Source organism: Oryx dammah, unplaced genomic scaffold (genome assembly GCF_014754425.2).
Source record: "Oryx dammah isolate SB20612 unplaced genomic scaffold, SCBI_Odam_1.1 HiC_scaffold_20, whole genome shotgun sequence".
Taxonomy (NCBI): Eukaryota; Metazoa; Chordata; class Mammalia; order Artiodactyla; family Bovidae; genus Oryx; species Oryx dammah.
The window spans coordinates 38,238,746-38,261,993 of NW_024070204.1; the positions used below are offsets into that span (position 1 = coordinate 38,238,746).

General features: G+C 40.5%; 1 protein-coding gene across 1 annotated transcript in view; it reads right to left on the reverse strand.

Moving 5' to 3' along the window:
* The window catches only part of PLCXD3 (phosphatidylinositol specific phospholipase C X domain containing 3), a 205,426-nt gene that overhangs the window by 56,480 nt on the left and 125,698 nt on the right, over window positions 1–23,248 (reverse strand). The window contains exon 2 of the mRNA XM_040262423.1: window positions 17,163–17,871. Coding sequence (XP_040118357.1) covers window positions 17,163–17,871 — 709 coding nt within the window. The remainder of the gene's footprint in view (window positions 1–17,162; window positions 17,872–23,248) is intronic.

Here is a 23,248-nt window from a genome sequence, read left to right on the forward strand (position 1 = left end):
TACAGAGATGTGGATGGAGCTACAGATTGTCATATAGAGTGAAGTAAATCAGAAAGAGAAAAACAGTGTATATTAACATACATGTATGAAATCTAGAAAAATGGTATAGGTGATACTATTTGCAAAGCAGAAATAAGGACACAGATATAAAGAACAAATGTATGAATACCAAAGGGTAAGTGGGCTTGGGATAGATTAGAAGATTGGGATTGACATATATACACTACTATGTATAAAACAGATAATTACTGAGAACCTACCATACAGTACAAGGAGCTCTACTCAGTGCTCTGTGGTGACATAAATGGGAAGGAAGTCCAAAACAGAGGGGATAAACATGTGTATATATATGATTCTCTTTGATGTACAACAGAAACTAACACGACATTGTAAAGCAACTATATTCCATTAAGAATTAGTAAGAAAGAGAACCATTTCACCTAATGTTTTGCTTTCCCCCCTCCCTCACATAAGCAATTGTCATTTATACCAGTGAGAACACAAAGTGTTGACTCTCTGCTGCTGGATCTTTCAAACCTCCATGAGACTCTCACTCATTGGCCTAATCTGAACTTTATTGTCTACAAGCAGTCCCCAAACCAAGCGCAATTTTCTACCTTAGAAGAGATGCTTTTTACCATTTTCAGTGGTCTATGACTGGACCACTGAATCCACAAGGATCCATGACTGGATCTACAAAAGTAGATCACATTTAAATAGAGAAAATAGATGTGCTCTTTATATTTGAGCAAAACATTACAGTGGTTTGAGGAAAGGTAAAGGGTAGGAAGGGTCGGGTACTATTGTCCTGAGATATTAGATAAGTCACTTTTGCCATTTTTCCTTTCTTTGAGTGCCAACAGCATATGATGTCTACAAGTCAAAATGTTAATACTCTGTAGCAATCTGTCTTGTACCATTCTCTAACTGCGTCTCATATAAATCTCACATTCCAAGAAGACTGCCCTGCAAATCAAGGACAAGAATCAAGAGGAAAGTGTTTTGACTCTACGCTATGCCTCTCCTGCCCCCACTCCAAGCCCACAGCATGGTCTTGTTATATTCTTGTTGTTGAGGTACTGGCTGACTCAATAAATGGATGGATTCTTATGCTGGGGCACTGGGGGGAAATGCTTTGGTTGATTTTTGAAAAAAAAAAAAAATTCTTTAAAGGCATCACATAAATAACATCCTAGTCACCAACTGGTTATGCTACTTTTTCCCCTCTCCACCTCACCATGTATAAATTTTATCTGAATTTTTAGCAAGGATTGCAAAAGGAAACCCCCCCCCAAATGTCACAGAGATAAGTCATGCACTCTTGAGGAAGAAAAAAACTTTCCCAAGTACAACCACCAAAGAAATCCCTCAAGAAAAACAGTAAAGAAGATACAAGATCTAGAGCAAGCTAAAAGAATGTAAATGCTCGTTCTGAGGCAGTCATGAAACCAGGTAAGAAAGTTCCACGTTGGGCATTTAAGCACTTTTTTTCTCTACCCTCAATTGGAAGATAAAGAAAAACTGGATGCAAAACTCTTCCTTTCTGAGATGTGGTACATATATACAATGGAATAATACTCACTCATAAAAAAGAATGAAATAATGTCATTTGCAGTAATATGGATGGGGCTAGAGATTATCACACTAAGTGAAGTAAGTCAGAAAGACAAATACCATACGATTATCACTTATATGTGGAATCTAAAATATGATACAATCGGACTTATCTATGAAACAGAAACAGACTCATAGGCATAGAGAACAGACTGTGGTTGCCAAGGGGGAGGGAGCTGGAGGACGGGTGGATTGGGAGTTTGGGAGTAGCAGATATTGGGATTATTCATTCTAATAATAAACAACATTTATTGTTTGAATGAATAAACAACAAGGTCCTACTGTATAGCACAGGGAACTTTATTAATATCCTCTGATAAACCATGATGGAAAAGAATATTTAAAAAGAATGTATGTATATACATTGGAGAAGGCAATGGCACCCCACTCCAGTACTCTTGCCTGGAAAATCCCATGGATGGAGGAGCCTGGTAGGCTGCAGTCGATGGGGTCGCTAAGAGTCAGACACGACTCAGTGACTTCACTTTCACTTTCATGCATTGGAGAAGGAAATGGCAACCCACTCCAGTGTTCTTGCCTGGAGAATCCCAGGGATGGGGGAGCCTGGTGGGAGGCCATCTATGGGGTCGCACAGAGTCGGACACGACTGAAGCGACTTAGCAGCAGCAGCAGCAGCATGTATATACATGTATAACTGATTCACTTTATTGTACAGCAAAAATTAACAAAACATTGTAAACAACTATACTTCGATTAAAAAAAAAAACAACAACTTCCTGCATGAGCAGGAGTAAAGCAACGTATTCTCATAGAGGCTGGGAGAAGACTACATTTCTACTTACTTTAAGTACTTCTCTCTTTTCAGCATACGTACACTTTCTAGGTCTAAAGCTGTCCACCTAGTGTCAGTTGGAGCAGTATACAGTAACTCCTGGAAACAGCCTTTATATGCAGAGCTCATGGCATAGAAACATCAAGATGCCCCTGAACATGGTTTATGGCTTTAAGGAGGCTCTCAATCTTTATCAGATTCAAGAATCTGTGGCCATATCTATTTGGAAGCTGCTTGGACACATCGTTGAAGTACAACACAGTGGTCAATGAGTTGTGTGTGCTTGAAAGCTGTGAAATTTCAGCTCACCAATAAATTCATGTCATGTCGAAGCATGCAGGTATGCACGAGGTAGCCTGCTCTGCCTGTGACGAGCAATAAGAGTCAAGTTCATTAAATAACCCCCTTAACTGCTCACCAATAAATTTAAAACTGAGGCAGGAATAGCACTAATTTTCCTGGCTATTTTCTAGCAACAGATCCACTATGTCTTTCCTGAATCCACATATGGTCTTTGTTAACAGATTGAACTTAGATTGAACTACGCTCTTGACGAAGTTTCCCTACAGTCTATTCATGACAAAGTAATTATTACAAATATTTTATTTGGAGAAATGGGAAATATAAATTAAACCCTTCCAAAATGAATCCCAAAGATCTGAAAGATGTATTTTCATTAATCACTTTTTGTGGCATTATGGTGTTAGTTATTTTCATGACTGATTCATTTTTGAACCTGAGCTAAATCATAAGAGCAATAGCTTTTCTGTTTAGTATTCTAGATAAGCAGCAGTTATTTGGCGAATTTGCTCAGTTTTACATTGACCAAATCTCACATACATTTCCAAAGGGCAGCCTGTGCTTTTAGCATCTACTAACGAAATCACACATTACAATCTCACCTCCACATACTGCTCCTTCAGGATAGGATGCCACAGCTCCAGAAACAACTTGTAAGCTTCTTTTCTTTTAACAGCTGAGGCCACAGGGAAATAAGTGATGAGTGGGTGGGAGGAAGGAATATTTTAAAGCCAAAATTCAAGCTATATTTATGATTTCTGGGGGAAAAAAAAGTCAATTATGATAGGAAAGCCTGTAGCTAGTCCTATCTAATTATTTTTAGTACTTTAAAATAAGTTAATTAGAAATAGGCTATAATCCCAGACATATAGGGCAAGAGCCAGAAGATTTGCACTTCATATAAAAAAGCCAAAATTAGTGTCTTCAGTTGATATGTGCAGTATTTTCTTCTGGAGTCCTCCCAGACCAGATAAACTGAGAAAATTTCATATATCCAACTTTTTAAAAATTGCTGTTATATTGAAAAGATTATGAAAGAAAACATTTTGTCAATTGAATATAAGTTAAAAGCTGAAATGTCATTGCCTAGAGTGATTTTAGCAAGTTATTAGAGATTATTTAACAATTTTGTTAGGGGGAGCCCACTTCTAGCAGGGAAGATTTGGCTTATATCATCTCACTTAAATAAGCACTTATACTTGTTGGAATCACTCTTGGCAATTAATAGATCAGTCATCCAAAGCTACACTGAAGACAGTGACTGCAGCCATGAAATTAAAAGATGCTTGTTCCTTGGAAGAAAAGCTATGATGAACCTAGACAGTGTATTAAAAAGCAGAGACATTACTTTGCCGACAAAGGTCCATATAGTTAAAGTTATGGTTTTTCCAGTAGTCATGTACTGATGTAAGAGATGGACAAGAAAAAAGGCTGAGTGCTGAAGAACTAATGCTTTCAAACTGTGGTGCTGGAGAAGACTCTTGAGAGTCCCTTGGACTGCAAGGAGATCAAACCAATCAATCCTAAAGAAAAATCAACCCTGAATACTCATTGGAAGGACTGATGCTAAAGCTAAAGCTCTAGTACTTTGGCCACCTGATGCAAAGAGCCAACTCAATGGAAAAGTCCCTGATGGTGGGAAAGATTGAGGGTAGGAGGAGAAGGGGTCAATAGAGAATGAGATGGTTGGATGGCATCATCAACTCAATGGACATGAATTTGAGCAGACTCCAAGAGATGGTAAAGGACAGGGAAGCCTGGCATGCTACCGGTCACAGGGTTGCAGAGAGTAGGCAGGAATGAGCGACTGAACAATAACAACATCCAAAGCTGTGTCTTCCAAGTACACCCAACACAAACAAGCCTTCAAGGGCACTCATTCAACCAAGACTGAGAAAAATATAGCTCCCCCTGCCAAAAAGGGCAAGACAAATATTCAGTTGAAAATATGACTGTTGGCCACCTCACCTTCTGCTTCTTTCTTCCCTGAATAAGTTGTAATACCTTGAGGAAGAAGTTGGAATGTTCACCAATATCAAAGAATCAGCTATCCCTTTACAAAATGCTGTGTGCTCACATTTCTTCTCCAGTCTCAATCCCTCTGGCCTCTACCACCTGGGATTCCTTATACTCATCATCAGTCATTTCCAATCCCTCTCCAAACCAGATAGGCAGAAACCTAAGCCAGGGAGAATGCTGATTTTCAGTATGACTCAATCTGATAAGGTTGCATTTCAACAGACAAGCCTTGGGCTAGTTTTTCACCAACTCTTTGATTTGTCTCATTGTCAAAATGGTCTAGGAATCTGCACAGATACTGTCTCAGCTGTTTTAATGAGAAAAAGAACAATTGAAAAAGCACATATAAAGCCTAATTCACATCAGAGGTTTTTGAACCAAATGGAAATAAGTGTACTCAAAGGGGGCAAATGAAAAGAAATTTAAAAGCAAGTCCTGACATTGGGAAGCTGACCTGACTTTCACAATAAGGTCTTGTTCTGTTTCTGTTGGACATACTCTCCCAGAATACCAATCCCAGACAAGATTACTCAAGATCATGAGAAAGTCAGATAAAAAAGATATTTTGGGGTACATGTGTCTTTTTCAGTTTTGGTTTCCTCAGGGTATATGCCTAGTAGTGGAATTGCTGGGTATATGGTGGTTTTATTCCTAGTTTTTTAAGGAATCTCCATTCTGTCTTCCGCAGTGGCTATATCAGTTTACATTCACACCAGCAATGCAAGAGGGTTCCCTTTTCTCCACACTCTTTCCTGCATTTTTTTTTCGATTCTTACATGATATTATACATGTTTCAATGCCATTCTCCCAAATCATCTCACCCTCTCCCGCTCCCTCTGAGTCCAAAAGTCTGCTATACACATCTGTGTCTTTTTTGCTGTCCTGCATACAGGGTCATCATTGCCATCTTTCTAAATTCCATATATATGTGTTAGTATACTGTATTGGTGTTTTTCTTTCTGGCTTACTTCACTCTGTATAATCGGCTCCAGTTTCATCCTAGAAAGATGGTACTGATGAATTTGTTTTCAGGGCTGCAATGGAGAAACAGACATAGAAAAACAGACCTAAGGACCCTGGGGGAGGGGAGGAGGGAGAGGGTGAGATGTATGGAGAGAGTAACATGGAAACTTATAATACCATATGTAAAATAGATAGCCAACGGGAATTCGCTATATGACTCGGGAAACTCAAACAGGGGCTCTGTAACAATCTAGAAGGGTGAGATGGGGAGGGAGATGGGAGGGAGGTTCGGGAGGGAGGGGACGTAGGTGTACCTATGGCTGATTCTTGTTGATGTATGACAGAAAACCACAAAATTCTGTAAAGCAAATATCCTTCAATTAAATATATAAAGTGGCAAAAAAAAAGATATTTTGTAATTTTGTCTCAACACAGAAACATCACTCACAAAATATGAAACATTGACCTCTCTAGACTAAAACAAAATACTCTGACTTCTTTACCAGCTATAGTTTATCCTCACTCTAGCCCTATAGATAAGACATATTGAGATAGCTAATTATAGACTTGTTCTGACAACTTCCAACCCAGCGAGGACCTCTGCTTCCTTGAAACCTTCCCTCAAGTCATCAAGAAGTCCTTCTTACCCTCTCTTACTGAGATGCTCATGGTTTCCACGGTTTGTGTCTTGCCTAAGGCATCATCAACTCAATGGGCATGTCTCAGAATGTGGTTCAGATATGGTCCATTTTAATTCTTGAATCAGAACCTCTTACTTGCTCAGCTGCTTGATGGTTCACGTCACAGTTCTTTTCAAGTCCCAGACAAGCCTCCCCTCCCCGTAGTTGCTGGCTGAATGGCCACCCTATTGTGCCTTGACCTGGCTGACTAAACATCCCTGCTGCCTGGACATTTCCTCTTTATTTCTTCTATGCCCATTCACCCCCCTGCTCTTATCTCTTTATGAGTGCCAGCTATACACTAGGTTAGTTTTTCTTTAGATATTAAACTGCAGCAACTCCATCTAAGAAAACAGAGCTCCAGAGAGATTTATTAGAGTGAGAAGTGAAGTCATTCAGTCGTGTCCGACTCTTTGTGACCCCACGGACTGTAGCCTACCAGGCTCCTCAGTCCGTGGAATTTTCCAGGCAAGAGTACTGGAGTGGGTTGCCATTTCCTTCTCCAGGGGATCTTCCCAACCCAGGGATTGAACCTGGGTCTCCCACATTGCAGGCAGATGCTTTACCATCTGAGCCACCAGGGAATTCCTAGAGTGAGTAGACCTCTATCCTAAGCTATGTTTTTTAGAAAAGTATGTTTCTCTCTCTCTCTCTCTCTCTCTCTCTCTCTCTCTCACACACACACACACACACACTCAGCTGGCACTCTCTCCACACACACACAGACACACACAAACACACACGCACATACTCAGCAGGCACTGAATGGGTATATGACTTCTCAGTAGCTTGGCAATTCTCTCTAGTCTTTGGCTCTCCTGCTACAGATAATGAAAGGTACCTATCTACATTTGCTGTACTTTAATCTTACAGCATCAGCAGAATGAAGGAGAGCAAAAGCTTATAGACAGCCCTCCCTCCTTCTATACCCCAGCATGACCTGGGCTAAAATCACTCTTCTGTCACAGAGCCTCATGGATGGAAGCTGTTACAGAAACTTTTTTTTTTTTTTTTACTGTTTGAAATCAGGGCTGGGGAGGCTATTGGGTTGCAAAGAGCTGTGATGTTAAGATGTTAATTGGTGCTGAAATGTTAATTGGTTTTGGTGAAAGACATTGAGTCTGGAAGTTACTAAGGCTTCTTCCATGAGGTGTGCTTTAGAGCCCAGTGGAACAAAGAATCCCTCCCAGGAGCCTTTGCCTATGTTTTTGAAGCACAATCATCCATGACGTGGGAGAGAAGGGCGAGAATAGCAGAGAACCATTATCTGGATCATGATGGAAGCTGAGTGCCAAAGAATCAATGCTTTGAAATTGTGGGTCTAGAGAAGACTCTTGAGAATTCATTGGACTGCAGGGATATTGAACCAGTCAATCCTAAAGGAAATCAACCCTTAATATTCACTGGAAGGACTGATGCTGAAGCTGAAGTTCCAGTACTTTGGCCACCTGATGCAAAGTGCTGACTCTTTGGAAAAGACTCTGATGCTGGGAAAGATTGAAGGCAAAAGGAGAAGGGAGTGACAGAAGATGAGATGGTTAGATAGCATCACTGACTAAATGTACATGAATCTGAGCAAACCCCAGGAGATGGTGGAAGACAGAGGAGCCTGATGTGCTGCAGTCCATGGGGTGCAAGGAGTCTGATATGACTTAGTGACTGAACAACAACTACAACAATTATTTGGAAATTGATGATGGGCAGCTCTACCTTAGTGATAGGACAAGAAAATTTGAACTTAGAGGAGTCATAGCTTAGATTTAAGGAAGAAATACCTGAACCTGGGGTGGGGAGGAACTGATAGATAAATCTTGGAGTTGACTCTCTTTTTAGATTGCTTAAAATCAAGTGCCTCTGTGGGTGGGGACAGTTGAGGCACACCTTGTCTGCAGACAAGAGCAGTGTTACTCAAAGTGAGCCTCATGTGTTAGAAATGAGACTCTTTGAGCACCAGACTCATGAATCATAACCTCAGAGGTGGCATAGCACTGCTCAGTTTGCCAAGCCCTGGGCTAGAAGAAAATTTGCTTTCTGGAGCTTCCTTCTGATTTACAAGCCAGATTCCTTCTTCTAGTGGTTCAAAAGATCAAGATTCTTTTTTTAAACTGGAGTATAATTGATTTAAACTATTGTGTTCGTTTCAGGTATACAGCAAAATATATATATTTTTCAGATTATTTTCCATTATAGGTTATTATAATATATTGAATACAGTTCCCTGTGCTTCACAGTAAATACTTGTTGCTTTGGGGGCTTCTGTGATGGCTCAGATGGTAAAGAATCTGCCTGCAATGTAGGAGACCTGGGTTCGATCCCTGGGTTGGGAAGATCCCCAGAAAAGGAAATGGCAACTCACTCCAGTGTCCTGCCTAGAAAATCTCATGGCCACACACACACACACCCCTTACCTTTCTTAAACCAATTATCTTTTGATAGGCACTTGGACTGTTTCCCTGCCTTGGTTTTATAAACAGTGCTGCTATGAACACAAGTCTATCTTTGCGAATTAAAGTTTTTTCAAAAGACCAGATTCTGATTTGATCCCAGTACTAGCTCACACTACCATCTGAACAAATTATTTAGCCTTTTTGACCTTTAGTTTTCTAAATTGCAAATTGGGAATATCATCTGTTGAATAAATGAAGCCTCTAATAAATCTATGTTGAAAAATGAAACATGATACCAGCATCTTGTAAACAATGATTATTCTAATACTGATTTTACATAATGTCCTTGATATTCTTTCTCCTTAGGCATATGTAGCCTGAGAAGACAGCTTTCCCTTTTACAGAATAGACTGATAATAGATCTGCTCTATGAATGCTCTGAGCATCGAAGAATTGATGCTTTTGAACTGTGGTGCTGAAGAAGACTCTTGAGAGTTCCTTGGACTGCAAGGAGATCCAGCCAGTCAATTCTAAAGGAAATCAACCCTGAATATTCATTGCAAGGACTAAGGCTGAAGCTGAAGCTCCAATACTTGGGCCACCTGATGCGAAGAGCCGACTTTTTAGGAAAGACTGATGCTGGGAAAGATTGAAGGCAGGAGGAGAAGGGAACAACAGAGGATGAAATGGCTGGATGGCATCACTGACTCAATGGACATGAGTTTGAGTAAACTCCGGGAGTTGGTGATGGACAGGGAGTCCTAGAATGCTGCAGTCCATGGGGTCACAAAGAGTCAGACACAACTGAGTGACTGAACAACAACTAATGTTCTGGCATACTTGGCCACGTGGTCTGGAGGTGGAGCCAGAAAGCTGTTCTTCATAAAGATTGATGTCAGCTGTAGCAGCTTTTGAACCATTCTGATTCCCATTCCCTCAGTGAGGTGTTTCTTTGCTCCCCAGAACTGCTATGTTGAGTGGTGCTACAAGGGAATGACTTCTCAGAGACCAGCCCATACACGCTGAGTCCAGGTACTGACGGGGTAAATCAAGCAGCAGGAGTGTTCTCTGGGGAGCTGTTGTGAGCTGGGGTTTCTCTGCTGAATGGAAAAAAAGTCCATTGTGCTTTTGTAGCAGAAAGAGAGAGGGCCCCTTGAAGGTCAGCATCCCAGGCCCAGCCTCTGACCCCTCCATTCAAGGCCCCAGAGCACTATGGTATGTTGGGAACAGTGCAGGCTGAGAGCTGGTTCACTCTTCCATGTTGTTTCCTGCAGCCTGATGGTCACTGACCCATCCTGGTCTTCCTGTCCATTTTCTGTCCGCATTCCTCCCTGAGGTGTAGAGGGTGGAACTCTGTCTGCAAGCTGGGAGACCTGGATTATGATTCCATTTTTGCCAACAGCTCTGTGACCTTGGGCTACATTTTAGCATTCCTCCAGCCTCAGTTTCCTTACTAAATGGAAAACAGTCAAATGAGCAATAGGCACAAAGCAAGGAGGATAGAGCCAGGTCACCTCAAAGTTCCCTTCCTCTTTATTATTCAACAGCAGTGCATCCCTGGGGGAGCCCCATCACCATGCTATCTTGAGGCAAAGCCTACACTTAATATCTGCTCTTTCATAGCCTTGCCCACTCCACTTTCAGTATACTTTACCTTCCCAACACCTCAGATCTGACTCTGCCCTCCAAGATGACAAATGACGTACTATATGCACTCACTACTAAGAAATGTGAATCTCACTTAATTTATAGAAGTAAACATGCGACTTGGAGTCAGACCCAAAAAATAATCCTGCCTTTGCTAAAGTAATATGGGACTTTGAGCAAAGTGCTAGACATTTCTCAGGCTGCGTTTTCCATCTCTAATGGATGTGATGCCTACTTCCTAAGGCTGCAGGGAAGATTAAATGGATACAATTTGTGTAAAACACTTAGCACAGTGCCTGGCACAGAAAGAGGGCTCAACAAATGTAGTTGCCTTCCTTTCCTCAGCTGGCTGAAAGTGGAGCTTATTAAAACCTATCCACATCCTTCTGCCTTACCTTCAAGGCAATGACTGTGATCATGAGAAAAAATGGGCAGGGCAGTTAGTATTAAACAGGTGTGTGTCTGTGTGTGCGTGTTTAGTCACTGAGTTGTGTCTGACTCTTGTGACCCCATGGACTGTAGCCCTCTAGGCTCCTCTGTCCATGGGATTTCCGAGGCAAGAATACTGGCTCCGGTTGCCATTTCCTTCCTTTTTTCCAGTGCATCTTCCGGACCTAGGGATCGAACCTGCATCTCCTGCACTGGCAGGCAGACTCATTACCACTGAGCCACCATCAGCTCAGTTCAGTTCAGTCTCACAGTTGTGTCCGACTCTTTGCAACCCCATGAATCGCAGCACGCCAGGCCTCCCTGTCCATCACCAACTCCTGGAGTTCACTCAAACTCACATCCATCGAGTCATTGATGCCATCTAGCCATCTCATCCTCGGTCGTCCCCTTCTCCTCCTGCCCCCAATCCCTCCCATCAGAGTCTTTTCCAATGAGTCAACTCTTCGCATGAGGTGGCCAAAGTACTGGAGTTTCAGCTTTAGCATTATTCCTTCCAAAGAACACCCAGGGCTGATCTCCTTCAGAATGGACTGGTTGGATCTCCTTGCAGTCCAAGGGACTCTCAGGAGTCTTCTCCAACACCACAGTTCAAAAGCATCAATTCTTTGGCGCTCAGCCTTCTTCACAGTCCAACTCTCACATCCATACATGACTACTGGAAAAACCATAGCCTTGACTGAGCCAGCATAAACAGTACTTAATAAATCGTCATTAATATTACTGTTACCTTCATTATCATCATCTAAATTGTTGACTTGTATAAACACTGTCTAAATTAATCCAGCATCAATTTACTTTCAAAAATGCACTGCTCCTTAAATATTCTGACAGGTGGTCTAATGAATTTTTTTAACTAAAAAACCTATGATTTAATAAACTTCCACAAATTAGAGAAGGACTTGACTCAAGTTATGCACCTTCTTTTTAAGAAGGTGTGAATTCCGTGGGGGTGAGGTGCAAAAGCTGGTGTTTGAAAAGTAAATTAAAAATAGGTCTTTAAGAAATTAAAATCTGTGTCTTTTGGCATTACTAAAATGTAGAGAACGCATCTGCAGTATTTGGAACTGGTGGCCAGATTGAAAGTTACGGTACCTAAATCCAAGCTGGATTTAGTTTCCCTGAAAGCCACCCACATCTTAAAACACTGTTTTCTAAATTCATGTGCTCAGAGTTTTGTTAACCCAAATATTAGACATAATGAAAAATTATAGAGAAACCTGTCAGGTGCAGAAATGTAGGATCTTAGAACTCAGAAAGATCTTGGAGATAACTGAATTCTAACTCCAAATCTTACAAATGAAAATACACCAAGGTCCAGAGAAGTCTTAACATTGCCTAGAGACTTCCTCTTTAGTGGCAAAGGACTTTCTGAATGAGCAGCTTTGGCACAATAGCAAAAGAAAAGTGCAGAAAAAGTCTTTTTTATGGGCTTCATCACTTAGTGAGAAGAGAAAGGAAACATGTTTTTGGAGAGTCAAGTGTTCTTTCACTGTTTCAGGAGTAAGTCACCTTTGCAAGGCATCATCCGAGGACCGACAGTGATATTTCCCTATAGAAAATGAAAGTGTCAGTTGCTCAGTCATGTCAGACTGTTTGTGAACCCATAGACTGTAGCCTACCAGCCTCCTCTGTCCATGGAATTCTCCAGGCAAGAATACTGGAGTAGGTAGCTATTCCCTTCTCCAGGGGATCTTCCCAACCAGAGATCGAACCCAGGTCTCCTGCACTGCAGGCAGATTCTTTACTGTCTGAGCCACCAGGGATACCCAGAAAGCTGAAATATGTCCAAACCAAACTAACCCTCTGGATATCACATTAACACCATAGGCAAACACAGGCTTTGCAATTGGTTTAAAAGAAGGTCTTTGAGTACTGAGACAAACTCCACTGAGCATGCTTATAGCACAAGTGTTATGGTCAGGTTCAGACATATTCACAAATCATTTGCAAGTCATATGCATAATTCTAGAGACAAAAGTTTGACTTTACTTATAGAGTCATTTCTACTTTTTAAATTCTTTTTCCACTCCCTCTTTTCACTGATTTGCTGTTGTTGTTGTTTAAACACTAAGTTGTGCTGACTCTTGTGACCCTGTGGACTGTAGCCCACCAGGCTACTGTCTGTGTGATTTTCCAGGCAAGAATACTGGAGTAGGTTGTCATTTCCTTCTCCAGGGGTCTTCCCGACCCAGGGATCACTGAGCCTACAGGGAAGCCCCCTTTTTACTGATGTGCATGTTGCATGCTAAGTTGCTTCAGTCAGGTCTGACTCTTTGCAATACTATGGACTGTAGCCCTCCAAGGCTCCTCTGTTGATGGGATTCTCCAGGCAAGAGTACTGGGGTGGGTTGCCATGCCCTCCTCCAGGGTATCTTTCTAACCCAGGGATGGAACCCACCTCTCTTACATCTACCTGCAGGTGGATTCTTTACCACTAGCACTACCCGGGGAAGCTCCCTTTTTACTGAAACAGCCCTACTATTCCAGATATATAAGCCAGAGGCAAATGAGAAGTTCTGAATCAGAACAGATGGCTGAGGACATTCTGTCCAAATTAATTCCATGGGGTGTTAATAAGTGTTATCTGGAAAAAATTAAGTGCTTGGAAAAAATTGTATTAGTTAAATTTAAATAGGATTATTCATTAAAATACTGGCTAGTGCCTTTTATATGCTAATATGCACTGTGATTCTTTGGGGAGAGTTGTGTAGATATACATTAATATTTTCAATACTCTCTTAACTTTTCTAATCTTTATTCTATAAATCCTATTTTGTTAATGCTGTACTAGAGCATATGTAACCAGAAAGCAGTTCAATTTGTAACTTGTAAAATCCTACACTGCATGAAAGTCCATAAGAGAGAAAAATGAAAGTCATTTGTTCCTTGAGTAGATTTTCTTTCTCGGCTTCCCAAAGACTATTCCCTACACAAGTATGGAATCAGGGTGTGGTTCCTGGCCAAATGTAAAGTAGGCAAATTGTATGGAAAAGTATTTTCCTAAGCACAGATTAAAACAGCAGAAGCTAACGCAGGAAGGGAAGATTCCTTTCAGGCCCAATATGTAAATGCTGGAAGTAAAGATTTTTTTTTTTTCTTAATTGAAGTTGCAGCAAGAATGAAGAAAATTAAAGTCAGTCACCCTCTCCTGCCCCTTACCCACCTCTAGTGGGGATTTCTTAAAATCTTGGGGCTCTATGGGGCTCTAAGTTTGAAAACAACACATTCGTCTGTGTATATAATGCCCTCATTTTTAAATAGGTAAGATAAGTGGTAAGTTGTTATTTATGAGAACAATTAATTTTTATAGAAGGTGATTCTATTAAAGAAACAGTCTTCTTGTTCTGATGAACACACTGATGACTAACTGAACGTAGGCTGAGGGCCAGGGAGAGAGGTGGATAGTTTGGTGTAGTAATCTAGAGGCGAGTGTAGTGTCTCCCCTGCAATCTGGGGGGAAGGGGAGAAAACAGGTGAGAAAAGGATAAGGGGAAGATTCTTCAGAGGACTTGAGTCTAGGGTGAACAGTGGTACAGATGTCATCAAAAGATATTCCATGTCAGGAGATTCGCAATTCCAAATGAATCTGAAGTTCAACTTTAAATCATCTACATTGTGATTATAAAACCTCCCTTGTCTGCTCGGGTCCTTAGTAAAGTCTGAATAAACCACTATATAGAAATTAAGCAAGAAGCAAGTTTCACGTCTCAGGTTACAGAGGGTGAAACATGGACAGGCCACCTTGGACAATCAATTCATAAAATGACATAAATCCAGTAGAGCAAGGGCTCATTCTGTAAGAATGGAAGAAATCTAGACACCAGCAGAAATCTTAGGGAAGGCTTTACACTTGCATACAGTGTACAGTGAAGGATTGGGAATCTTATTTGTGTCGAAGGAACAAGGAGATCCTAGCAAATATCTGAGTAACAGAAGGAAGTTATAATTATGTATGGAGGAATTTTTCCTCTCCAAGGTCCCGTGCCTGTCATTGCCAAAAAATATATTTCCCAAAAACGTTAACCTATATTCCTAATGATCAACTGGCCACCTCTACTTGGATGTCTTTCTAGTATTTTAAATTAGCATGGGGCTTCCTAGGTGGCACAATGGTAAAAAGTCCGCCTGCCAATGTAGGAGATACAAGAGACGTGGGTTCATTCCCTAAGTTGCGAAGATCCCCTGGAAGAAGAAATGGCAACCCATTCCAGCATTTTTACCTGAAAAATTCCACAGACAAGGAGCCCATGGGTGGGCTACAATCCATGGGATCCCGAAGAGTTGGACACAACCGAGGGACTGAGCAAACAGATTTAACATAATCCTGATTGGATCTTCCTCATGTTTTTACCAAGTCCCTGTATCTTTGTTTTTTGCCTCTGTGAATGCATCCATCACTCATTCTACTTCTCTTTTCTCTCATTCACACCACATAGCTAAATAGTTATTCTAACTTTTGCTGTGGCATACTGTCGCCTTCTCCATTTTCTTACTTCCTCACTTGAGCTTCCATATGATTGCTAAAACAATTCCACACACTTCTTAACTGCTTAGTCTCTCCATTCCCTTCACCCTCCCATGCTTCACCTATCATCCACTGCAAACGCACACCTAGTCAAGTTACCCCACTGTTAAATATCATTTTCTAGCTCCCCATGGCTCATAGGATGACATTCCCTGTAGCCTGCCTAAAAGTCTTCATACAAATCTGTTCCTGCCCCATTACTAATTTCACCTGCCATTTCCCACCATCTAGCATTTTCACCTCTAAAGGCCATCCATAGCATTTCCACTTCTCAGCCTTTTCATTTTCTTGTCTTTCCCTACAAGACCTTGAGCAAAACATTCATTCTCTGTCTCCTTACCATAATTCAAAATACCAATTAAAGTTAAAAGCTGTGATAGGAACCATGTTTGCTTTTGAATGTTTGCCTTGTTTAATACTTTAACTCAAAAGAATAAGCAATATGTACAATGATACATGTTGTATTGGGGACTGAGTTACAGACGTCTTTAGTGACTGCTAACTGTGGCTCACAGATGACCACGGCCCTACAGGTGTGTCTGGGCTTGACCAGTGGAACGCCTACTCTCTGGAGATTGATTGTTGCTTTGGATAAAGTGTAAAGACATACAACACAACTTGGGAAAAATGGGGTTTGAGTCTTTGGTTCACTATTCATTGTCCAAGTGGCTTTAAGCAAAACATTTCATGTCTCTGAAGTTTAATTTTTATCTGTAATATAGTATCTACTTTCCAGGATTATCATGTAGGTCAAATGAAATCAGGTACGTGAAAATACTCTGAAAACAATAAAGAGCTTTGTTATCTATATAATGCTAAGCACATATGGAAAGGAGTGCTATGAAAAGATAACTAGATATGGAGTCAAAATGCATAATGTGGGAATTCCCTGGATGAGCCAGTGGTTAGGTTTCTACACTTCCACTGCAAGGGGTCCAGGTTCAATCTCTGGTTGGGTAACTAAAACCCAGCCAGCCATGTGGTCCAGCAAAAGCAAAATCAAAAATCCATGTTCCTGTGGGTTGATCTGTGTCCTACAAATGACATGGTGTTATTGTTGTTGTTTAGTTGCTAAATTGTGTCCGACTCTTTGCAACCCCATGGACTGTAGCCCACCAGCTTCTGCCTCCTCTGTGCCTGGGATTTCCTAGGCAAGAATACTGGAATGGGTTGCCATTTCCTTCTCCAGGGGATCTTCCAAACCCAGGGATCCAACCTGCATCTCCTGCACTGCAGGTGGATTCTTTACTGCTGAGCTACCAGGAAAGCCCACAAAATGATGTACTGAAGTCCTGATTCCTAGCATCTGTTAAGTGTAAACTTATTTGAAAATAGGACATTTACAGATGTAATTAAGTTAAGATGAAGTCACCAGGGCAGGCCCTAGTCAAATATGACTAGTGTCCTTATAAGAAGAGATGACAGAGAAACAGGGGAGAAGACCATATAAAGATGGAGGCAGAGATGGGAGCGATGCATCTGTGAGCTAAGGACCACCAGGGAGGCCAGCTCTCACCAGGAGTTAGGGGGGTGGCATGGGAAAGATTCTCACACGGAGCCCTCAGAAGGAGCCGCCTGCTGACACCTTGCTTTCAGACTTTTAGCCTCTGGAACTGAGGGGTGGTAAATTTCTTCCATTTTAAGCCACCCAGTTTGTAGCACTTTGTTGTGACAGCCTTGGGAAACTAACATGCATGGGTGTGAATCAGCTCCATCACTTAACAGCTCTTTGATGTTGGATTAAACTGCTTAAACATTTCCCCTGAGAACATAAGGACACTTACCTTTCTGTGATAGTTTCTCTGAGACCACTGGCCACCCCTTTGACCACGGTGCTTGCTTTGGGAGTCAGCACCACCTGAGATATGAAAAACGATCCCTTCTTCCTTCTCTCGGTGATGGATGCCTGAAGAAACTGGATCAATTTTTCTGGGTCTGTGGTGTTGGCCCAGGGTGCTGGCATCATCTGCCCAGGCCAGAGAAAGGGCACTTCCAGAGCCACTGGACTGTGGTAGAAGACCAGAACTTGGTAGTCCTTCTCCCACAGGTACTTCAGACTCACTTCCTGGGCAAAGATCGCTGGGCACATTTTATTTCCATAGATGTCTTTCAGCATTTGGACCAGTTTTTCATGGTGATATTTCTGCATCCCATAAAAGTGGTTGAAGTCCAAGAATACTACCTCCTTATGGTGATCTGTGAGGAATGCATTGATCTCCTCAAGACCTTCATTGACTTTGGCACTGAACAAACCATGAGCAAAGTAGAGTTCATTGTCGGGGTCTCTGGGCTTGGTGGAAATTCGAAGGTCAAAGTAACGGATCCCAGCTCCTAGCTGACCGGTAAAGTTCATGGTTTGAGTGGCTAGCCATTTTCGCATCAGCTTTTTGGCCACAGTTCCAAACACAGAGACAAAATTCTGGACAGTTTCTGGCTGTTCAGGCCCCACTGGAGAGGCTTCATCAATGTAGAAGCTGAAGGAGTCGTGAGATCCTAGAAGAATAAGAAGGCACAACCTGGTCACATTTCAGTCCTTTGTCCTACCCAACTTCTTTCCCTCCTGCCGAGTCCATATTTCTGCCTCAAATGAGCCAAAGGAAACACTAAGGAACATTTACCTAGTACATCCAAGTGTCTTAGAAGGGTCTTTTTTTTTTTTTTTGTAACCTAGTATGAGATGGTTGGATGGCATCACTGACTCAATGGACATGAATTTGAGCAAACAAAACCAGCAGATATTAAGAAGAGATGGCAATAATACACAGAAAAACTATACAAAAAAGATCTTAATGACCCAGATAACCACAATGGTGTGATCATTCACTTAGATATCCTGGAATGCGAAGACAAGTGGGCCTTAGGAAGCATCACTATAAACAAAGCTAGTGGAGGTGATGGCATTCCAGTTGAGCTATTTCAAATCCTGAAAGATGATGCTGTGAAAGTGCTGCACTTAATATGCCAGCAAATTTGGAAAACTCAGAAGTAGTCACAGGACTGTAAAAGGTCTGTTTTTATTCCGATCCCAAAGAAAAGCAATGCCAAAGAATCCTCAAACTACCACACAATTGCACTCATCTCACATGCCAGCAAAGTAATGCTCAAAATTCTCCAAGCCAGGCTTCAACAGCATGTGAACTGGGAACTTCCAGATGTTCAAGCTGATCTCAGAAAAGGCAGAGGAACCAGAGATCAAATTGCCAACATCCGCTGGATCATCAAAAAAATAAGAGTTCCAGAAAAACATCTACTTCTGCTTTATTGACTACGCCAAGCCTTTGACTATGTGGATCACAATAAACTGGAGAATTCTTCAAGAGATGGGAATACTAGACCACCTGACCTGCCTCCTGAGAAATCTGTATACAGATGAAGAAGTAACAGTTAGAACTAGACATGGAACAATGGACTGGTTCCAAATTGTGAAAGGAGTACATCAAGGCTGCATATTGTCACTCTGCTTATTTAACTTGTATGCAGAGTACATCATGAGAAACGCTGGGCTGGATGAAGCACAAGTTGGAATCAAGATTGCTGGGAGAAATACCAGTAACCTCAGATATGCAGATGACACCACCCTTATGGCAGAGAGTGAAGAAGAACTAAAGAGCCTCTTGATGAAAGTGAAAGAGTGAAAGAGTTGGCTTAAAACTCAACATTCAGAAAACTAAGATCATGGTATCTGGTCCCATCACTTCATGGGAAATAGATGGGGAAACAGTGGAAACAGTAACAGACTTTTTGGGCTCCAAAATCACTGCAGGTGGTGACTGCAGCCATGAAATTAAAAGACACTTTCTCTTTGGAAGAAAAGCTATGACCAACCTAGATAGCATATTAAAAAGCAGGGACATTACTTTGCCAACAAAAGTCAGTCTAGTCAAAGCTATGGTTTTTCCAGTAGTCATGTATGGATGTGAGAGTTGGACTATAAATGAGAGGTGAGCCCCGAAGAACTGATGCTTTTGAACTGTGGTGTTGGAGGAGACTCTTGAGAGTCCCTTGAACAGCAAGAATATCCAACCAGTCCACCCTAAAGGAAATCAGTCCTGAATATTCATTGGAAGGACTGATGCTGAAGCTGAAACTCCAATACTTTGGCTACCTGCTGTGAAGAACTGACTCATTGGAAAAGACCCTGATGTTTGGAAATATTGAAGGCAGGAGGAGAAGGGGATGGCAGAGGATGAGATGGTTGGATGGCATCACTGACTCTATGGACTTGAGTTTGAGCAAGCTCCAGGAGTTGGTGATGGACAGGGAAGCCTGGCGTGTTGCTGTCCATGAAGTCACAAAGAAATGGACACGACTATGCAACTAACCTGAACTGACTGAAGGATGGGGCAGCCTGCCATGCTGCAGTCCAGCAAAGAGGGGTTGCAAAGAGTCAGACATGACTTAGTGACTCAACAATAATAGTACATAGAGGAGTCCAACAGACCAAATGGTTTGTACAATAATAATTTTTAAAATCCCATTTAATCAATATTTTAAAATTCAAAAGATCATCTTCTACTTCTGTAAACCAAGAATTTCCTCTACTAATTAGCACAGGTTTTCTCTTTTTAAAAAATATTTTTGCTGCAGACCATTTTAAAGTCTTTATTTATTTTGTTACAATACTGTTTCTGTTTTATACCTTTGGTTTTTGTAGCCATGAGGCACGTGGGATCTTAGCTCCCTCAACTAGGGATCAAATCCACACTCCCTGCATTGGACAGCAGTCTTAAACACTGGGCCACCAGAGAAGTCCAAGAACTGGTTCTCCATGTAGGTGGCATAAGTGACATAGAGTAGATTTATAGGGACTCATCACTTCCCAAATGCTTTACCTAAATCTTTTCCTTTCCTTCTATTTTGGGTTAATTTTAAGCATAGTGGGCTTATTTCAATGAATAAAGAAGCCTGTTTCATAAGTAGACGATCAGTATTACCACCTATACTTTGGAAAGCACAGGAGGTTATAGGAATAGAGGAAGAGAGAAATAAGGTAAGAGAAAAGTACAATACTGGTATTTTAACATTATTCTTGACCCTGAATTTGGGCAACTGTGAATGTATATGAAGTCAAGTACACTTTACATATTGAATGAACAATTACTTTTTGTTGCAGGTTAACACAATTAATAGTATTTAATAATAAGCTAATAGACTCTTTTCTTCACAGATATTTCCTCTCAAAAAAGTGAAAGCTCTCTTTAGAGTTACTTCCAAATTTAGTAGAATTTCTTCCTAGGGTGAACCGATTTAATTATTTATTTTTAGCAGTTGCAAATATTAAAGCTCCATAAATGTAGCAATGAACACGCGTATGATTTATCTGTAAGTACAGATTGTCATTTAAAATATTATTGGAACCAAAAAAAGAAAAATTATTTCAATTTTATTTTTAAAGCCTCCTTTAATTCTTGGACATGACTTATTAAATAGGTAAAATTAATATATACTGGACTTTACATACATTAAAAAAGGCAGATATTATTATTCCCCATCTGTTACTCAGGCTTTCTCACACATTGTTGCTCACTCTCAATCTACATGCATTGAGGTACAGCTTTTTCTAGATTTTCCACTCTTCCAACCCAATATGTGCACATGCACACACATACACACACGCACACACACACATATTTCTAAATTTATTATCATCACCTCAGGGCCTTTACTAAGCTATTTAAAGCATATTTTATCAGTGATGCAATATTTGTCTTTGTTTATATTCCATATATATGTCAATATGTATCTACAGGCATCTACATATATCTTTGTCTAGCATTAAACAACCCACAGGAATCACAAGAGTATGAATTTCAGATGCCATGATAGGTTGTTAGAGAAAATATTTTGAAAAATACTTTGATATCCTGAAAATCATTACCTTTAAGATTTGGAACAGAAAACTCAGAATTAATGGAATTTTTCAAACAATGAATGGTAACCAAAAAATATAGAAATGCCACATTTAATTTCATCTGAAACTATCTGATCTATTTATCTTTAGTAGATGGTATGAGAAGAAAATGTCAACACTTTCTGAATAAAGAAAACTGTCTGTTTGGAGCTGGCATTGACAAATTTTAATAGAGATTTAAATTACTGCATGTTGACTTATTAGTTGTTGTTCAGTCAATGGCTAATATAAATGAAGAAACTAAATTGTACTATGGTTAATATACAGCAAGAATTTGTTTAAATAAGAAAAAGTAAGCTTAAGAAGAGTTATAATGAAATGATCTAAGATTGGAATAGGTACAAATAAATTAATAAGCCCTCAAAATAAGGGTTAATTTATAAAATAAAAAAATTAATAATTGATTTGCAGGCATGTGAAGAAAAGGCGGATGAAAGAAATTGATTACTTCTGTAATCTGGTAGAAGACATAATTGGAATCAAACAAAAAGGGAATTAAATATGACTAGATTTGTTCTTTCAGAAATGAGCTGTTGTTTGCAACGTGTTAATAAAAATATTAATTTGTTGTGTGTACGTGTGCTCAGTTGCTCAGTCGTGTCCCGCTCTTTGTGACCCCATGGACTTCAGTCTGCCAGGCTCCTCTGTCCACGGGATTAGCCTGGCAAGGATACTGCAGTAGGTTGCCATTTCCTCCTTCAGGGGTTGAAGGATCAAACCCACGTCTCCTAAGTCCCCTTTGGCAGGTGGCTTCTTTACCACTGAGCTACCTGGGAATTATTATTAAGATCAAAATAAGGTAATGTAAAAATAAAAATTAAAAACAGCAAACAGAAGAAGAAACCATCGGCACCCCCACCAGTGTTTGTTCTAAGTTAGATGACTCTGACATAGAGAAAAAAATCACCAGATGCAAATACTGTTTGAAGAGGGAGGAGAATTAAATTATCAATCAATACAAAACATTACTTGTGCATTTTGGGAGAAAATACATAATCTAATGTTGGTTAAGAAATAATATTTTCAGGGCTTTTAATTTCATTTGGAGTAGTAGTTCCTCACAAATTTCAACATTTCCTCTAGACTGTTTTCTATTTATTTGAACATAAAACAAAAATATAGCAATATTACTTTATGACTTTCAATAACAGAGAAAACCTCTGGCCCAGCCCTTTGTCTTTAAAACCAGGAACCTGCCTATGAGCAAAACAGTGCTAAGCACTATTTCTTTGTTCATGCCTAAATCCGTGGAATCCACGTCTCCTGCATTGCAGTCAGATTCCTTACCTGCTGGGCCAATGGGGAAGCCCTGAAATCTACAACCTGTCTGCCTTATCTGGTCTAATATTTTGCTTCTACACTGGCTCAGTATACCTATCCTCCTGTCCTCTTATTCTTTTCTCATCTACAGTTCCAACTCATACCTTGGACATGATATTTAATGTTGAACCTATGATTCTGAACTTACCCTCTCAATTTTGGGTTCGATTTGTCCTCTATAGTCAGACAAGAGCTGGCCACTCCCATTATGAACCCTGCTCAATCAAGAAACTTTGCTCTAGCTCTGAATAAGTGAATGGAATGAAAGAAGTTACTTTCTTTTGTTTCTTGGAAACAGGCGATGAATAAGCTTGGAAGTACATCCTACCCCAGTGGAATCTTGACTGCTGCCTTTGAGAGATCTTAGGATATGGTGAATATTTGCCTAGATTCCTGACCCACAAAGACTGTGTTTTAAGTGATTAAATTTTCATATACTTTGTTACATAGCAATAGCTAACTAATGCAGACTATAACAACTTTTTGGGGTTAATGAGAGGATTTGACATCTACAGACCCAACTGTCTAATATATTAACTTGAAATTTTAATGAACAGCACCTAAATATTTACAATCTGCCATGTTAAGAAAATTGATCTAACAAGTATTACCTCTTTTACAGTATCTTTCCAGTATTTT